The 19,445-nt window shown below is 42.1% G+C and overlaps 1 protein-coding gene across 1 annotated transcript in view; it reads left to right on the top strand.

Moving 5' to 3' along the window:
• The window catches only part of ABCC2 (ATP binding cassette subfamily C member 2), a 687,938-nt gene that overhangs the window by 249,839 nt on the left and 418,654 nt on the right, over positions 1-19,445 (top strand). The window contains exons 6-7 of the mRNA XM_086922588.1: positions 15,440-15,495; positions 19,044-19,275. Of these exons, the coding sequence (XP_086778714.1) occupies positions 15,440-15,495; positions 19,044-19,275 (288 nt within the window). The remainder of the gene's footprint in view (positions 1-15,439; positions 15,496-19,043; positions 19,276-19,445) is intronic.

Genomic DNA, 19,445 nt, shown 5'->3' with positions numbered 1-19,445 from the left:
TACTGCTCTCCAACAGGATTGTGTAGCAACTGCTGAAATGGAATAAGATACTGTTAGGTGCACCATGTGCTGGGCTGTGTGCGTTGTGTACTCCAGCAACATGTGGACGGCTTGGGAAGGGATCAGTATGCTGGGGAGGAAGAGGCAGTGTATTACCATACTTGTTTACAGTTAATGCAGAGATGCATGGAGAACATATAGATGTTTGTAGGATTATAAAAGGACTTTTGAACTGTCTATAATTCCTCATAGATTGTTAATTCTACAGCAATTCAATGAAAGCGGCTGGATTTGCACAATTTTCGAGGAATTACCTTTGGCACCTTCTGCGCATTTGTACACCCTCACCACTCTATGGGCCAGATTTAGGTAAATCTCATTTACCGACTCTAAAATACCGAATTTTACCGATTCGGTATTTTAGAAAAGAGATGTAGGTAAAAATTTGGTAAAAAATACAGAATCTGTAGGATTCGGTATTTACCGATTTGGTAACTACCGAATCGGTATTTGCCATTGATTCCTATGGGCCTTGAGTGGAACAGGGTGTCCCTTTGACACCCTGTTGCACCCCTGATTCTGGCTTGTGTGTCATGTGACACACATACATGCCCTTAGGGCATGTATGTGTGCCACATGGCACAGGTGTACATGCACAGATGTGCATGTACACAGGAATTAGTTATTTACCATCAAATAGTATTTGGTGGAAATAACAAATTCTTTAGGGCCTGTGGCACTTTTTTTAGTGCCACCTACATATAGATTTACCGAATTGGTAAATTTACTGATTCAGTATTTTACCGAATCGGTAAATTTACCGAATCGGTAAATTTACCGATTCTGTAAATTGAAAGGCCCCTACATGTCAAACACCAAATACCGGTCGGTAACGGCCGAAATCGGCCGTTACCGACCGGTATTTGGTGTCCTACATCTGGCCCTATAACTTTTGTCTACCTCCGCACACCTCTTCACCCTTAGACTCGAAAGACTCGTTTTAGAGGGTGAGCATTTGCTCTTTTTGGATGGTGAAGATGAATCCAAGAAGGGGGATTCCCTCCAAAAGAGGTTGGGAGTTACTTAGTGTTTTCTACGGTTCAGCATAGAAGTGTATTTCCCACAGAAATGATAATTGCAGACTCTGAAAAGCTGCACAACCATTACACAAAGAAAAAATCACTTATCGAAGACCATAAACCCTAAAAACGGTCAAATTTAAAACCAATTTTCTCCAAAGAAGCTCCTTTTCATATGCATTCTCCTAAAACAATATTAACCAAAAAGGACTATATGTGTGCGCACAAAACACACTGAATTGTCTTCTTGCCTTTTATAAATAGCATTACTCGACGCAATAGTTAGGTTGGCCCTGCAGCTATTCATACCTCTTTGTCACCATGTTTCTCTAGAAGCGGCGCTCAACCTGCTGAGCTGCTCAAGAATGCACCCGTTGATCCTGTGATCTTGTATCAATAGTAAATCTCTACGCTCTGACCCCGGAGGTATCTTCCCATTAGTTTTGAAGGAAAGGCGCTACAGCCTAGTCCTTTATAACTGGCCTAAGGCTGTGCTCCCCTCCCCTTGTGCTTTCTGTCCACGGTACAAGCCACACTCCTCCTGCCCACAGGTCACTGTTTACACAGGGTTAGAGTGTGGCTCGTGAGACCTCTATTTTTTCAGGGGGTTTGTGTAAATGTGTATGCCGGGAAACAGTGCAGGGCGATGTCAGATAGCTGTTTATACTCACCTAGCTGAACAGCCAAGGTATTGTTTCAACCAACGAGCTAGGAACGTGAATATTTATAGTGTTCACACAAACACGGCCAAGAGCGCGCAAGCAAACGGTTTTAAGACTCGAGGTCAGTCTGTCAATGGGAGAAGAGAAATTAATTGCACTGAGGGAAAAAATGCTGTAATTACATAACTGCGGGGAATGTGTTGCTTGAAAAACGGATGCATTAAAAGCCAGTTTGCACTTGACAACATGTATTTTTTTAGACATTTAACATGGTAGTTCTCAGCGAGGCTGGAAATAAAGCACTTGTTGTGTGTGTGGGGGGGCGGGGGAATGGGGGGTTTAAGTCTGAATCCGAGCATTGTATATTCGGTGTCTCTTTAAATAGTACTTTAACTCCATGGTAATGAGGCTACTGTGATGTTTTACAACTCCTACACTAATTCTTTAGTCTCCATTATTTATAGGCAGAATATGTCATGGAAGATCGAAATTTGGAGATAACAGCAAACACATGGCACGTTTAAAAAATAAGCAAGAAACGTGTGTGCTGCCTCTTTCTCCAGTGCCTGTCCCCCGCCGCCCACTCCTTTATTAATGTCTAGTTAGGTAAATGGTCTTTTTAAAGACCTGTGAAGTACTCGGGTGTGGCCTTCATAATCACATCAGAATTAGATCTACAAAAAGAAACTTCCCCCTTATTTGCACAGCCTCGAACCCAGAGTTGCAGGGCTGCGTAGTGCGCCGCACTTAGTATGCAAGTTTAAACAAAATAAAAAATGGTGAAAGAATGCGCAGTGTCCCTGAAGCGGACGCCGCATTCTTCTAAAAAGTTATATTTAAAAAAAAGCTTTGCCATAGTGCCAGGAGTGCTGTGGGCTCTTTACTAAAAGTGGTGGGCACGCTGCAAACACAAACAATACACTGCAACGATAGCAATTGCCAATACTAACCCATATGACGGGCCTCCTGCATATGTGACCCCTGCAATAAAATCGGACGAGGTGTTATTATTGAATCTCCTTCGAATCTCTGGTGAAAGAATAACAAAGCCTCGTAAAGTGTCTCAACAGGGGTGTAACGCACACCTCGGCACCTCCTGTGGTGTATGTAGCCAGTTCCTCCTCAGGGCACAGACACTGGCGGCGAGCCATGAACAGCGGAAGGGGGGTGAAATTTTCATGGAATTACCGATGCCTAGCTCGGATGCTGGGTTTGTACGTTTTTGGCTCCCTCAAGTGGCCAAAAGGTGCAAATGGCCAAGTGGTTAATCAAATGTCAAAAATTCAGCGGTACTCGGTTTCAACCGGGTCAGCTAATTTGCAGTCGGTAGTGTATTATCGTGCAGACTCGGTTTTAACCGAATTCCGAACAGCCTAACTATATCTAAGTAAGGGGTGATTACACCACCTTACTCAAGCTGAGCGATCAGCCTGTGGTGGCAGTTTGGGGGGCCAGCCAGGGGTGGCATAATACATGCTGCAGTCCCTGGTAGGGCTTGGATTCACCTATGCCACACTGTACAGGGGCTCACAAAGGTGACCCAATACCCAATCTGGTATGTACCTAAAGTACATGGTATCAATTTAGAGAGAGAACAGCTGGGTTGTGGGTCTGATTAGCAGGCCCACAGCCACACTAAAGACGAAAAACCAGAAAATCACAGCAAAAAGTGGGGGTGACAATAGGAAGCAGACCCTACTCTCCTACATGATTTACTACTGAGTCCCTAGTACAGTAAACTGTGTGTACCAAGGGCCTGTAAATCAAATGCAGCACTGATTGTGCCACCCACACAAGCAGCCTTGCAAAAGGTTGTTAGACCTGCCACTGCTGTGTCTGCGTGCAGTTTGTACTGCTATTTCGACCTGGCAAGTGCACTCACTTGCCAGGCCCTAACCATCCCTTTTATTACATGTGAGTCAGCCTTAAGGTAGACCCAAGGTGCCCCTGTGGGTAGGATGCAGTGTATGTAAAAGGTAGAACATGTACCGATGTGTGTGGCACACCCTGGTTGTGAAATACAGTGTATTCTGTATCAGTCCCATAGGATAGAATGGGGAATGCTTTGTAACATCTTACAAGTATGTCTTCCTATTGGGACAAGATGCAGAAATGGGGTTTAGTATGCCTGAACTCAAAATATAAAAATGCATCTTTTGCTAAAGATGATTTTTATATTGTGTTTGAAAATACCTCTTTTAGAAAGTGGGTATTTTCTTACTTAGCCATCCTGTGTGCCTCTGCTGGTTTGTAGATTGACTGGCTGTAGTAATCTAGTTTCCATCTTTTATGTCTATTGTATATTAGAATATTACCATATCATGATCATTTCTATGGATACAGAATGTTAAGCTTTGAATACTGTTCCTTGTACTCCTGGTTGTCAGTTCCTGGGAGCTCTTGTGACTAATGGTTAATAAATAAGATCTGACCCATCATTTGTGGTTGTGTAAGCTTACTTCAAATTGGCGACGAGGACTGGCCATTAGTCACCTAACCCACGTGTGTTCAAGCTGCTGAACTATCTTTGGAGTGAAATTGGAAAAAAAATATTGAAATATTTTAAAATTTCAACTCTTACGCTGATGGGATCAGTGATCTCAGCGTGTATCAGGAGCAGTGTACAACAGGAGTAATACAAATCTAAAATGCTGTAAAAACTATGAAGTCCGTGGCTTCCTGGTATGGAAAAGATTGATAATATGCATACTTTCAGTATACAAACGGAATAACTGAAATCTTTCAACAGAACTGTGAGTAAAACTGTTTTTTTATGCAAAACTAATTGCCAAAAGTACTGCTTTGAAAAGGCACGTCTGTACAAGTTGTCGGAAAATACAGAAAATAGTCTGCGCGACATGGAATAACACAATTTATGTTTTTCAATATATAATACTGGATTACATCGTCAGCGCGAGGTAAACAAAATACTTTTACCACATCTTGGTGATATAAACAGTTGGTTGATCCTTGGGTTTTTTCCTCAACTGGAGATCTGCTAATTCCTGTGGCTCACAGCAACTGATGACGTCGTGGAATGCTGAGCAAGTGTTGGTGATCATCTCTGCGTGGGTGATGTAAGGCCGGAAGAACACTGGAGAGAGGACGTGATTTAACAACGTCACACGTTTTCCTTTGTTTTCCGTTGCCTAGCTACTGAAATCTGCTTAGCTTTCAACCGTGTTTTGGTTTCAATAAATTAACACGCAAGGCATTTGCTGCGTCACAAGCCTGTCCTGCCATCCTGAGCAGAATAACAAGCCAGCGTGGGAAAAATCATAAACCTGCCTTTCTATGTGAGGTAAAACATTAATATTGGTTCACATGAGAAGTTTAAGCTGGTTTGCAACGCGGTCGCTGTGTGGCATTTTTTTTTTCTCTTGGATAATAACAATTCGTGTTGACAACTACAGGAACTTCGAAGCCAACAACGAAGCTTTAATGAGGCAAAATAGAACTGGATAATTCTTTTGTAATAGTGCCATCTAGTGGATTTGTTGCACATTGTCATTTCTGGAGTGAAAGTGTAATTTCATATTACGTATAACTTGGTTTGCCTAATCTGTATTTATATGTTATAGGTACTATACAATTTAAAGCGTGGTAAAGTGCTTTATTGTTTGAGGAAATTTTAATAACACATAAATAATTCATTTTAATTGCAGTACAGGTTCACAATAGACTACAAACAAGTTAACATTTACATTTTGATATTTAATTGGTAAATATGCAGAATGTACAAGCCCCTCCTCCATTTTTGCAGCTCCCAGGTGATCCTCCTGTAAAATGGAAAGTATGGTTTAGGGCTTTTGAAAAGTATTTAGGGGCAATTGGTGGCAGTAGATTTAGTGCTCAAAGAAAATGTTTCATTCTAGAACACAATCTTGGATTCGAAGGACAAGCAGTCTTAGAACATTTGCCTGCAACTAAGTTAGGTGAAAATGGGGAGGAACTAGATGAGTTTGAGAAAACTGTTAGGTCTTTACAAAAACAATTTGATGTTGAAAGTAGTTTAGTTGTTGCAAGACATAGGTTTTTTACAGAAAACAAGAAGAAAGTGAAAGCATAATTGCTTATGTCGCTGCTTTAAGAATTCTAGCGTCAGAATGTGAATTTGAACAATTTACTGAACAGTTAATAAGGGATCAAATTGTTGTTCATACTAACTGTGGGAAAGTTCAAGAGAAGTTATTAACACTTAAGAATCCATCATTAGATGAGACTATTTCAATTGTAAAGAGTATTGAACTTTCACAAAAATCTAAGAAAGAGTTGAAACCAGAAAGAGATTCTGTTAGTGTCGTAAAAGAGTCAGGAAATCTGAGAACTTCAAAAAGTCAAGCAAAAGTGCCTTATAAGGTAGACCATAAAGGGTATAATGAGTCAAAAAGTACTAAATCTTTTCAGAGTAAAATCAAACAAAGAAATGTGTGTACAAAGTGTGGGTTTGCTGAACATTTTCCGAATTCAAAAATGTGCCCAGCAAAGAATGCGGTTTGCCATAAGTGTGGTAAACCAGGGCATTTCGCAAAAGTTTGTAACTCAAAACACTGTGAATACAGTTTATAGGGAAAAAACACAAGATGATGAAAGTGATGGGGAAGTGGTCAGCTCATTATCTGATTTGGTAGTGGTTGTGAAAGATGAAAGTGAAGATTGTGAAGACCCTATTGTAGAGGTTTTGGTGGACAATAAACCCTTAGATCTATTGGTTGATTCAGGAGCACGCATAACGATGATAACTGATGAGCTATTTGAGAAGACATGGAAGGAAAGGCCACTTTATCCACATGACAGGAGACCGCTTTCTTATGAGGGAAGGCGAATAGAATTATCAGGATTTTTTTAGGCTACTCTAGTGTTTAGACATAGATCTATTGAAGGTAAGGTCTATGTAGCAAAAAAAGGACTCAATATCTTAGGCTGGTACCATCAAGGGTTATTCAAAATGGAGCTTAGACCGGGTACGAAAGATCAAGTTTCAGTGGTTGAGGATTTTGAGTTAGAGGATACATCTTGTTCATGGTTTGATAAGTTCCCAAAAGTGTTTGGGGATGGTTTAGGATGCATTTCGGGTTTCAAACATTTGATAAGGTTAAAAGAAGATGCAATCCCTGTTAAACATAAATTACGAACAGTACCTCATAGTGTCAGGGATGATTTGGCTAATGAGCTCAGGAAATATGTGAATCTGGAGCTATTGAACCGATTGAGTCATCTCTTTGGTTGTCTCCCTTGGTTGTCAGACGCAAACCCAATGGTAGTTTGAGAGTCTGTATTGATCTTCGCAGTGTCAATAGTGAAATTTGGATAGATTCTCATCCTTTGCCTCGTATAGACGACATTCTTTCTAAGTTTGCGGGGGCTAGATACTTTACAAAAATTGATCTAGCTTAAGCTTATCACCAGGTGCAATTAGATCCCACTTGTAAACACATCACAGCTTTTGTATCTCCTATAGGGACATTTCAATTTCGGAGAATGCCATTTGGCTTAGCTAGTGCGGCTTCAGTCTTCAGTGTTATGGAGAAAGTTTTACAAGGTGTTGTGCAGACTGTTGTTTACCAAGATGACATATTGGTAGCTGGCAATACTAAAGTTCAACATGATGGTAATGTGTCTAAAGTGTTAGAAAGGCTTGAAGAGAATGGCATTGCGGCTAATAAGTTAAAATGCATTTTTGGTGTGCAATCAATTGAGTATTTAGGACATCAGATTTCGGGAGCCGGTATTGTACCAAGGGAAGGTTTGATACAAGCAATTGTAGATGCTCCTAGCCCTACTACAAAAGATATGGTTTCCTCTTTTCTGGGAATGTGCAAATTTTACTCAAAATTAATTCCTAGCTTCTCTATGAAGACTGCACATATGAGAGATTTGCTAAAAAAAAAGGCAATCTTTAATTGGGATGACATTTGTGAAAGAGAGTTCAAAAATTTAAAAAAAGAATTGGGATCATGTAACATTTTAACACCATTTGATCCTGACATTAAATGTACTATGTCAGTTGATGCAAGTTTGTATGGCTTAGGTGGTATGATTTCACAAGTGAAGGATGGGAAGGAATTTACTGTTGGTTTTGCGTCACGGGCTTTGAGACCTAGTGAGAAGAATTATTCTGTAATTGAGCGAGAACTTTTAGCATGTTGTTGGGCAATTGAGAGGTTTAAATGTTTTTTGTGGGGTAGAAGTTTTAACCTTCTCACGGATCATAAACCTTTGATTCCCATTCTGCAAGGGAAGGTTGTAAAAGATCACACACCGTCTATAGCAAGGCTTAGTATCAAACCTTTACACTATAGCTTTCAAGTTGCGCACATACCAGGTGGAAAGAATACCCGTGCAGATTTTCTATCAAGATTCCCAGTACCAATGTCTAAAAATGATTTTAAAAAAAAACATAGATGAAGACTGTTTGATTGCTGCTGTGGATGCATGTCTAGTTGGCTGTTTTTCTGAGAATGAATGGTTTGCTGCTGTTGAGCAAGATAATGTTTTGAAGAGAGTCAAACTCTATATTGTCACTGGTTGGCCTAAAGAAAATTTGCTGGAAAAAGAATTTCATCCTTTTGCGAAAGTTTGTGATGAGTTAACTGTAGAAGGAGGCGGTATGATTATAGGGGGGAGAAATTTGGACCACCAGAAAAACTAAGATCAGCCATAATTAATTTTGGACATGAAGGACATTTGGGGCAAACCAACACAAAGAAAAGAGTTCGTAACTTCTATTGGTGGCCCTCCATGGACCAACAGATTACTTCTGTGGTGGAGGATTGTGTAATTTGCAATTCAAGTGACAAAGTTGTCAAGATTGTTTCTCCTTTGATTCAACATGTGGCCTTGCCGGATGGTCCATGGTTGAAATTGGCAGTGGATTTTGTGGGTCCATTCAACATCTTACCAAACAAATGTAAATTTGCATTGGTTGTGGCTGATTACTTTAGCAAGTGGTGAGAGGTCCATTTCATGACTGATCCTAATTCTAATGAGGTTATCAAATTCTTTCAAAGTCTATTTGCAAGGGAGGGGTTTCCGAAAGAAATCGTTTCGGATAATGGAGTTCAGTTTACTTCAAAAGAAATGTCTCTCTTTTTGTCTCAATCGGGTATTGTTCACAAGAGGGTGGCTCTTTATCATCCTCAAGCAAATGGTTTTATTGAGAGGAATAACCCAATTTTGGTGGAGTGTATACAATGGGCAGTGTCTTCTGATTTGAATATTAAGGAGGCTGTGCAGAGTATGTTATGGGCACAAAGAACGACTCCTAATGCAACTACTGGTTCAAGTCCGTTCAAACTTTTAAGAGGAAGAGAAGCTTCATTCCAACTGTGTCCAGCTTGGATGAAAAAAATGGGGTTCACTCATGCAGAATGAGTCAACACAGGAGGGTGTCTTGACATATAATCAATCTAAAACGAATGTGAATGTAAATAGTTATCAAGGAGGAGAGGTTATTAGGAGTCATCAAAAAAAAGACACTCGGAGAGATTTTGTGTCCAACATAAAAGTAGGTGACTGGGTAAAAATCAAGTCACCACATAATGTATCTAAGGGTTTGTCAAAATTTGGTTCACCAGTTCAAGTTGATGATGTTACGAAATTTGCAGTGAGAGTTAATGGAAAAAACTGGTGGAATCTTGCTCGTGTGTATAAACTGCCTCAGAGGTTGTTTTTCAGCTGTGATGTGCTAATAGAGGGAGAAATTCAGTAGTTGAAATTGCTGGTAATGGTAAAAATGATTCTAAGTTGGTTTATGTTCCTCCAAGGAGGAGCAGTAGGATTAGAGTTTCTCCTAAACGCATGGACTTGTAACTTAGGTATACTAGCGTTCTCTTAAATGTAATGTTGTTTTTATATATGTATTGCTTTGATATCTGTTCTTTTGGCAATTTTCTAATTCTGGTTTCTCTTTTGAGAATGTATGATTCTTCTATTCCTTTTAATGCTATATTCTTTTCATCTTTCATCTTGTTATTGATAGTTTGTTCTCTTAAGTTTCTCTTTATTCATTTTAAAATTTTGGAGTTTGAGTTTTGTGAAAGAAGGGAAATATTGTAGTAATCTAGTTTCCATCTTTTATGTCTATTGTATATTAGAATATTACCATGTCATGATCATTTCTATGGATACAGAATGTTAGGCTTTGAATACTGTTCCTTGTACTCCTGGTTGTCAGTTCCTGGGAGCTGTTGTGACTAATGGTTAATAAATAAGATCTGACCCATCATTTGTGGTTGTGTGGGCTTACTTCACTGGCTTTGGAGTGACAGGGGCTGGGGATGTGCATTCACTGTAGACAGCCACGGGGGAGGGTTGAGGTGTGTCCTGCCTTTCCTGGATGAGTCAGGGCTGGACTGAATAGACTTGGGCTGCATTTAGAGTAGGGGGAGGAGATTTCTTTGCACCTGAATGGGCCTGGTCTGCCTTACACAATGCTGCCTCCAGCTCCTGCCGTAAAGCTGGACCAGAGAGGACAGAACTGGTTTTGACTGAGCACAGAGCCTTTCTGCCACCAGAGAACAAAGGAAAATGCTGTGTAAATATTGGGGCCCTTACCACAGAACTTTTGATTACTTCTGACTCTGCCAAGGAGAAGGAACTCTGCCAAGGAGAAGAGCTGGGAAAACTGAAGGAGAAATACTGCCCCTTTGCTGTGTGCTGTCTGAGGTTGGCCTGCAGTGGCTGTTTCTGCCAAGGAGAGGACAAAGACTTTGCTCTGTGCTGTGCATTCTGCTGGAATAAGATCCCCAAGGGGTTGAAGTAGAGCTTGCCTCCTGTTCTGAAGTCTCAGGGACACACAGACTTCATACCCTCTGTCTTCTACATCTAAAACTGCTGTTCAGCTGCCACAGAGGGAAATCGCAACCCGACACCGGCCAGTGATGCACTGACCTGCAACAAAGCTGTGGGCACCACTTGTGTAGTGCACGATGCATCACCCCGACTTGCACCACGGCCCAACGCTAGCTAACACCGCACCGTATCAACTATGAAGCTGTCACCCTGGCCACTGCCTGCACCGGAGCCGAGGGCACCCCTCGTGATGCTCACTAAGCACCACCCGACTCGCACCGCAGCCCCGACTTCACCGACGCTGGTGCTTCATCATCACGCAGCCGATACCTGATGTGGGTCAGTTCCTGAATCCATCAACACCGCCCCATCGTAAGGAAATAACGCCTCACCGCCACCATGACATCACCTCCCCTTAAACAGTAAGGAACAGACACCTCACTTGTCTAACAGCAGTAAGGAACTGACGCCTCACCTCCCTTGCATCGCAGTAAGGAACCGAGGCCTCACCTTTCCTGGGATCGGAAGGCATCGACACATCACCTCCACTGTGGTTGTAAGGAACCAATGCCGCCCGGCGCCAACAAAGCATCACCTGCTGACTCCGTGCACCATCTTTGCTTTTATTGTTTGCCAATAAACTGTTCTTTGTGGGTCTGTGTGACTCCACGCCCAATGCCGCGCACCTCGCTGTTGGCACCAGACTTCGGATCTTCATCTGTCACAACGTCTTAATAGCTCCAGGTGGAGTTATTTGTTGCTACAAGCTTTATTTGTGTAAATAACCTATTTTGAGGCTAACTTGGTATATATATTGTGAATTTTTGTTTGGTTGAGATAACAATTTCCTATTTTTCTAAACTGGTGTGTCCATTTGTAGCGTTTTCATTGTATTACTGTATGTTGTGCACAAATGCTTTATACACAGCCTCTGAGATAAGCCTGTCTGCTCGTGCCAAGCTACCAAGGGGGTGGCAGGGGTTGTCTAAGGGCGTAACTCCCTTACCCGGACTAGAAGCAAGGGTCCCTTCTTGGACAAAGGTGCAAATCATTGCCAACAAGAGAACCCTATTTCTAACAATAGGTGATAACTTTTGTTTGGGAACAGGTAGAAATGTCATGTTTGGTGTCTAAAGAGTTGTCATTTAGGATCCTCTTTAATGGTAACATTGGATATTAAGTAACAATTCTGAAAATGCCACTTTTAGAAAGTTGCCATTTTCTTGTCCTAACCATTTGGGGCCTGTTCCTGGGTTACATGACTTGGTGTAGTTGGCAGTTGGCATTTATGTATTCCTCCCAGATAGAAAGCTCAGGTGTTTCCAACTAGTCCATAGCTTGCTACCAGTAGCTTGTTGACACCTTCAGAGCCGCTCACAGCCTTAAGTTAATTTTAAAAATAGCACAAGGGCATATTTTTTTTTACAGTTAAGGGAAGGCTGTGTTTACTTCACATTATCATCTTTAGGTTGCAGATAGCAGGGCCTGATAATGAGCAGTGTTGGAGTCAGATTTATGACCCAGGGCACAGAGGTGAAGTACTGAAGCACAGAGGTATTTAAATCATAAATAAGTCCTTGTCAACTCAATATTGGATTTTGAGAGCAAAATGATGTTTCTGAATGTTTTTAAATGGTAAAAAATGAAAATGAAAATTAAGTTACCTTAATGATTAAGTTAATTCTTTAATTTTTTCCCATTTCAAAGTGTCACATTTGAAAACAGCAGTATTCCAGTAGCCAGTAGACAAGTTGCTATATGCATAACTGACAAATACATTCCTCTTTTTGGAATGTGAGAAATTTAAAGTGAAGAAAAAATATTTCTCTGAAACATTAAGTTCTTAATGTTTTTCTCTACTTACAGAAATTTAAAGTGTGGAAAAAGTTTCCATATCATGAACATTTATGCAGAATGTTTCTAGATCTTACATTTCTCCCATTTAAAGAAATGGTTCTATGTTTGTATCATACATGTAATGGTGCCACATATAAAGAAAGGTATTCCAGTGCCATATGTACGTACAACATAGGCTCTCAGTCACCCATAAACATTTATCCCATTCATACACAAACCTGTTTAACATCCCCAACGACCACTGACTCACATGGCAATCCTGTCCTAGTGCCCCTAGTCAAAGTATTTTGTTCAACCATAGTATCTGGTTCTATGAACATTAGGCTGAAAGTCAAAGGATCTGAGTTTGAGGGTGTCTGTTAAAAATGCACAATTTGCTTTGCCTTCAGTAGCTCACAATGATTTTCACCGATTAGAAGTAGCTCTCACAACTGAAAAGGTTGGAGACCCCTGGACTGGGTGTTGGCAGGATGGACCATCCAAGCAGGACATGGAGGGTGACGTTGTGCACAACCCCTCTTGCACATGAAATACACTGCCTCAGCTCACTCACAAAGAACTTCTCACTAGCCTATTGTGACTGTAGACAGACTGGGATCAGAGAGGGGAGACAGAAAATTCCAGAAATTAGTCTGGGAGTAAAACTCCAGAAGTTTTTTCCACTTCAAAGCTGGCAACATGTTTAAAACTAGGACCCTCAGACTCACTCTTCAGTACACTTCTGGACATGTGAAAGGTCTCTCAGAGGGCAGCCCTGCTGCCTGCTGCACACTTCACTTCAGAGGACTGCCTCCTACTAGAAATCTGTCCTTGCCCTGCTGCTTGGGACCTTCTTTTCTGCTTGAAGCCAAGACTTCCAGAATGACTCCAAGGACTAGTTGGCTGACTTCCTGATCATAGCCTCAGGGACAGAAAAGACTACAACCATCTTGAACCTGCCCCTGGGCCCAGCATGAGTGAGCTCTGTCCTTCCAAGTAGTGCCCCTCCAGTTCAAGACCCTTGGAAGTGGTGCTAACAAGGCACAGATATCCCAAATCAAAAACTTGGGACTTGGAAAGTTTTCTGCCAAAAAGTGAGTGGGGGGACTTACTGTAATGATGACTTCCATGCATTGAAGTATACAGTTGAAGTTTATTAAAGGCTTCCAGCACATTACAGACTAGGTCAGTGAGCGGAGCCGGGGGGAGCGTCCGGTCTGTGCAGTCATCAGCTGTTGTATGGCAACATTTCAGCATCTACAGCTGATGCCGAGGGTGAGGGAGGTTCTGAGGGGAAGAGGGGACAAGGTGATGAACAACATAACACATCTTCCTCTTAACGGACAGGAGGAGGAAGAGGTGGGGGGAGGAACTGCAAGTAAAGGTATGTTATTCGCACACATAATCATTTAGTTTCCTGGAGGGAACCACCTGCCGACTCCCTCTGGTTTTCTGGGCCAGTGAGCCATTATTGCTAGCAGCATGCACCAGGGGACGCATTGGGACATTCTGACCAACCTCAGAATGAACAATGTTATCCTCATCCTCACCATAGTCCCACCATCTTCCCCTTGACCCAGCATGAACATGCCCATCACGTGAGTGTACCGAGGTGGGATCATGCCTTTCCTGACTCATCTGAATTGGGTGAAGAGGAACTTCCTGGTTTGCATGCAGATACCATGGAGAGGTGTCAGACTCTCCCATCACTCAAAAGTAAAGAGTTTCAAAATACCTTGCTTACAGTGAGGGGTTTGGGAAACCTACTGTGCCCCTTCGCTGTAAAACCACATTTTTGTGACACAAACAACACCACCTTCAAGCAAACGAAGTGGTTTGCAACTGTGCTTTTTGTCATAGTTAGATTTTCACTCTACTTAGGCTTTTTCTAGCCTCTGTCTTACTTTATCGGATGACTAGTCAACTCTTTTGGAAGCGGATAACCACAACATATTGTCCTTGGACATGGGATTCCTACCCCTCATCAGTTCGAATGGACTGAGTCCTGTGCTGTGGCATGGTGTGATGCAATATGCCCACAATGTCTTACAAATGTCATTCTTACACACCAGATTGTTGTTATTGGCTAGCTGTACAATACGTTTGATCACCCTGTTGTAGCGTTCTAGGGCCCCATTACCAGCAGGGTGATATTTGTGGGTAATTTTGTTCCTATTTAGGTAATTCCCAAACAAATCGGAGGTAAATTGGGGGCCGTTGTCGCTGACAATACATTTAAGCAAGCCCTCCTTGATGAAAACCTAGTCCAGAAATGTTACCACACTGGGAGCATCAGCTTTATTGACAAACCCAATCTCCGGCAATTTGGAGAAATGGTCAATTAGGACAATGGCAACACATTACTCTTACTCAACGCAGGGCTTTACACAGCAAGCCATTACAGCACATTCCCCATTACAACATCTCAGTGGAGGTAGAATAGTAGATTGCATTGTAATGGACAATGTGTTGTAGTGACTTGCGGGGTAAAGCCCTGCATTGTAAAGGTTGTTGTGGAGTAAAAAATGTGGGGTAATTGCACGCATTGTAAATGCGTGCGGAGTAAAGTGTCATATTCTCTGAATGCTGATAGACGCTGTCAAACCCGACATGGACCGAACCTGACTTCTAGCATTTGTTAGTGCATAGGACACCCCACAAACCCCCTATGAAGCTACACCCCTAGTATATTTAGATTGTCAACACCATACAAATTCATGTCAGGGGTTCCCTTAAGAGAGATACCTCGGTGCGTTTAGAATATTGCAGCAAAATGTTTCATTGCTTGCTTTTGTTAGCATGAGCAGTACTTTCAATTACCGATTGCATCACTTTTGTTCCATTATGGGTGTTGCCTCTGGTTAGGGCCCTGGACACAGTGTGACAAGATCCTCGGTACCAGTCTGTTCAGTGTGAAATTGATACATTTTGATATTAAAGTAGGGCCAAGTTTTCAGTTTTGTTTCCACACTAAAATGCACTGGTCTTTATAGAATGTTACATGTTTAAATAATATTTGAATAAAATTAATTATTTTTGGTGTTTTTTTTTCTCATTTTCTTGTATTAGAACCCAGAGACAACAGCATCCTTTCTAAGCAGGGTGACGTTTAACTGGTACAATAGGTAAGACGTCATATTGTAAAATCACTTTTCATTGTTTCCTTTTTAAAATATCTGGCCTAGAGGGAGTTGATTCTCCAGCACATTTAATACTTCTTCAAGAATTATTTTTTACCATTAAGGTTTTCAACTTTCCACTGCATCATACCATTCTTACTCGTGGGATTGCATGATTCACCAAACATTAGAATTCCCAATGTTTCTCACTGGCCATTTCGGATGGATAGCAATGTCACAGCTAGTTTGTTGTTAGTCTATCTGCTTGCCTTCAGGATGGCTGGAGAACTGATTGTGGCCCAGTACCACTGCTTAGAACTATATATCTATTTTGCAAAAAACTAAATTCGCCCCATCCCCACCACTGCACTACCATCCTTAACATTGCACTTTCACCCTATCCACATGACTAGGACTATAGAACATAACTTCTACCTTTAAGCACCACATTAACATTCCAATGCGCCACATTACCACCACTGCACTACTAATGCAGAAATATACTACCGCCACCTACCACCATCCACCCTACAGTTCTGTACTACCAGCATCCAGCACTGCACTAATCCCCAGCATCTTATTACCACCCTCAGACTTGTTTTTATACGACAATTCCAGGCAACCACCATATTACATCGCTTTACTCACCCCTAACAGTGAAACGATACCTTCACAGCCACATTACTATGTCACTCACCCTCTTAGCCCAACATCTACCACACTGTGAGCCACACTTCAGCTGCAGTACGGCATCACTTCACCACTGAGATTTCCCTGATCTCATCAAATTACCAACCTACCGCAGAGCACAACCAGTACCTCGGTTTTCAATACCACCCACCAGAGCCCTACCAACCCAGCTGCCTCAGGACACCCTCATATCATCACAGTAATACCTATACTACTACCACTGCAGAGAGCCCCCAGAATCTCATTATCCCAGACCAGCTCAGTGCTCCTACTCCCTGGTATCACACTGCTACCCACCAAAAGAACTCACCAGCTCCACTCTCTTCCAGCTACATGGCAATCCCAGCATTACATGGCTTCCTTAGTGTCACACTATCAAGTCAAACAAACACAAGGTGATGGATAGAATGCTTAAATTAATCAGAACCACTGGTGATCACTTGAACAGCATTCCAGTCCATCGTTTTTCATGCACTATGTCACTCTTGATAGAGGCACCCCTTATGCAAATCAGCACTAACCCTGTTCATCATGGGAACAGTCCATTAAAAACACTGACAGGTAAGGCCTCCTCCAGAAGTAACCTAAGACCGGTTTAGACCCATTTGAGCATCGCTTGCCGGATTTAGCTTGCATCCGATGGCACGGTGAGTACAAGTTCCAAGTCTGCACTTAGAGCTTCAACTACAGCAAGCAACTAGGTGATAGGTGGCAGGCCTGAATTAATCTCAGCCACTAATGATCACTCCTTTAGCCTTGCAACTCTAAACAGACACCTGCCTTATGCAAATCAATACGGAACCTTCTCCCCATGGGAACAGTCCAATCTGAGCTGCCAAGTAATGCCCTCTTCCAGAAGGGAACACAAGCAACCCCGACTGGTTATAGCTTGCGGCCTGTGGCACAGTCATTATGGGGCTCATGTCTGGGCATGCCCGTCGCGCTTGACGAGTCAATTACAACAAACAACAAGGTGATGTATGGAGGATTATTGGCACAGGACCAGTGTTGACTTGAATGTAGCTAGTTACTTCTGAGGTGCCATGGTGGGAAAAAACTATGGACTGCTATATGGCCAGTAATTATCAGTGGCTGAGATTGATTCAAGTATTTCATCCATTACTCTTTTAGTTTTCCTTAATATGACACTTTAAGTGCTACAAGTATGCCCGTATGTGGGGCCCTTGCTCTCTGTGCCACTGGAACCAACCTGTGACTTATTGTAGTTGCCCAAATAGATTAAAATAAGTCTGGGGTTTCTTGTTTTCCAGTTCAGAGGTTTCTTGGGCTCAAAGTTTGCGCTGGACTTTTCCTACTGGAACAGGATTAAGGCTGATTAGCATATGGCTGGTTCCTGTCTTGATGTTGCATTGGGGGCAAAAACAATAGACTGGAATTTATCCCAGAGTAATTACCTGTGTCTGACTCTTTTTTCCCTCAGTGCAATGGGCATGCTCCGACGTGGGTCTCTTGCTCACTGTGCCTCTGGAGCCAAGCTGCACTGTATTCAAGAGGCTCATATAACTGAAACCAGTCTGGGGTAGCTTGCGTTCCAGTTAAGAGGAGACCTTACCTGACCGTTCAGACTGGACTGTTCTTATTGGAGCAGGACAGGGCTGATTTGCATTTGACTGGTTTCTGTCCCGGGTGGCATGGCAGGCAAAAAAATGGATCAACTGGAATGTGTTATTGAGTAATTACCAGTAGCTGAGATTAATGCATTGCATTCCACTCATCAACACTAACAACCCAAATCATGGTTTCATACTACCACCCCACTACTCTGTGCCAGCCTTGACCACAGAACTAACATCCTACATCAGTCCTGTAATACCCCCTGGCCTCATATTAAAACCGATCCACCAGTCAAATTACCATCTCAAAGCACCATATTTCTTTTTCTCCAATGCATCCCACCCCCACTGCTGTAAAACCACACCATGCAATGCTCTGCCACGCCCCACCATTATGCCACCGTCACACTACCATCTCTCACTACCACATTGCCCTTTCAGCACCAGACTATCATCCATACTGCCACATTAATAACCTTCACGACCACACTATCCCCCACCATGTGTGATTATCTCACAGCATTGCATTACCAAGCCCCCATACTGCACTACCACCCCCATCATGGCACTCCCACTACAACAAATTGACATGGTCGACTGTTAATGATATGAAATATTATAAAGGGAGTTGCAATGTTGAAACTATGTACATCAAGAGAACAACAGAATATATAATTGCCTGGAGCACACAATAATTGCTCTTCAATATGAACTTCCAACCTCCTTCCAGTATTAACCAGACTGTGGGCATGATTCACAAGGATCCTTTACAGTCATGGTGGAGGCTCAGCACTTGTGGTGGAATCTCCGCAGTGAGAAACTGCAGAGCGGATATTCCGCCATGACTGGAGCATCATCCCTGACTGCAGAGCCTCCTCAATGACCGCAGAGGCTCTTTGTGAATTGGGCCCATTGTACGCACACAATCTATTTCTTCCACAATATTTCAACTATGTAATAATCCTTATTTAACTCCCTACCTCGAGACCTTGGGTCCCGACCTCTGCGCACATTTACCAATGGGATCTACCCAAACTGAAATAATCCTCATTAAACAATAGTACAAAATATTTCACTTTGTTGAACATTTATTTTGACACCAAAAATATTCATTTGTTGGATAATCCTTATTTAATACATTATGTGCCCCAGTAGAATTGCTAAGCTCAGTAAAGCACCGAGTCTGACATTGACTTGACATGAACACATGGTAATGCATCTTCATAACACAAAGTTTATTATGGGTAAATTTTCAAGGAACTCTTACAGAAAAATGGCATTTCTTTCCAGAATTATTGTAAAGGGTTATAAACATCCATTGGAGCTTGAAGACTTGTGGGAGCTGAATAAAGTGAATAAAACCAAGCACATCCACGACTTGTTTGAGAAGAACATGATCCAAGAGGTGAAGAAAGCCAAGAAAGCGCTAGAGAAGCGACGACAAAAGAAGGCGTATAAGAGACAGACGAGAGAGCTAATGAACGGCCTCAGCAGTGCTCCAAGTCACGATGTCCTTATATTGGTGAGTATTGCAAGGAACCTTTGACGCAATTCACTGCAAGCTGGCGATCCCCTATCCTTGCTTATTACCAAATGCTAAGGTGAAACTAAGAGGTTTGTGCCATCCTTCATATACAAACAGCATGCTCTACCAAAGATGGAGATTATGACCAGACATTAATAAATAGTGCA

The sequence above is a fragment of the Lissotriton vulgaris genome, chromosome 5, assembly GCF_964263255.1.
Source record: "Lissotriton vulgaris chromosome 5, aLisVul1.2, whole genome shotgun sequence".
NCBI lineage: Eukaryota > Metazoa > Chordata > Amphibia > Caudata > Salamandridae > Lissotriton > Lissotriton vulgaris.
This window is presented reverse-complemented; position numbering and strand designations above follow the sequence as displayed.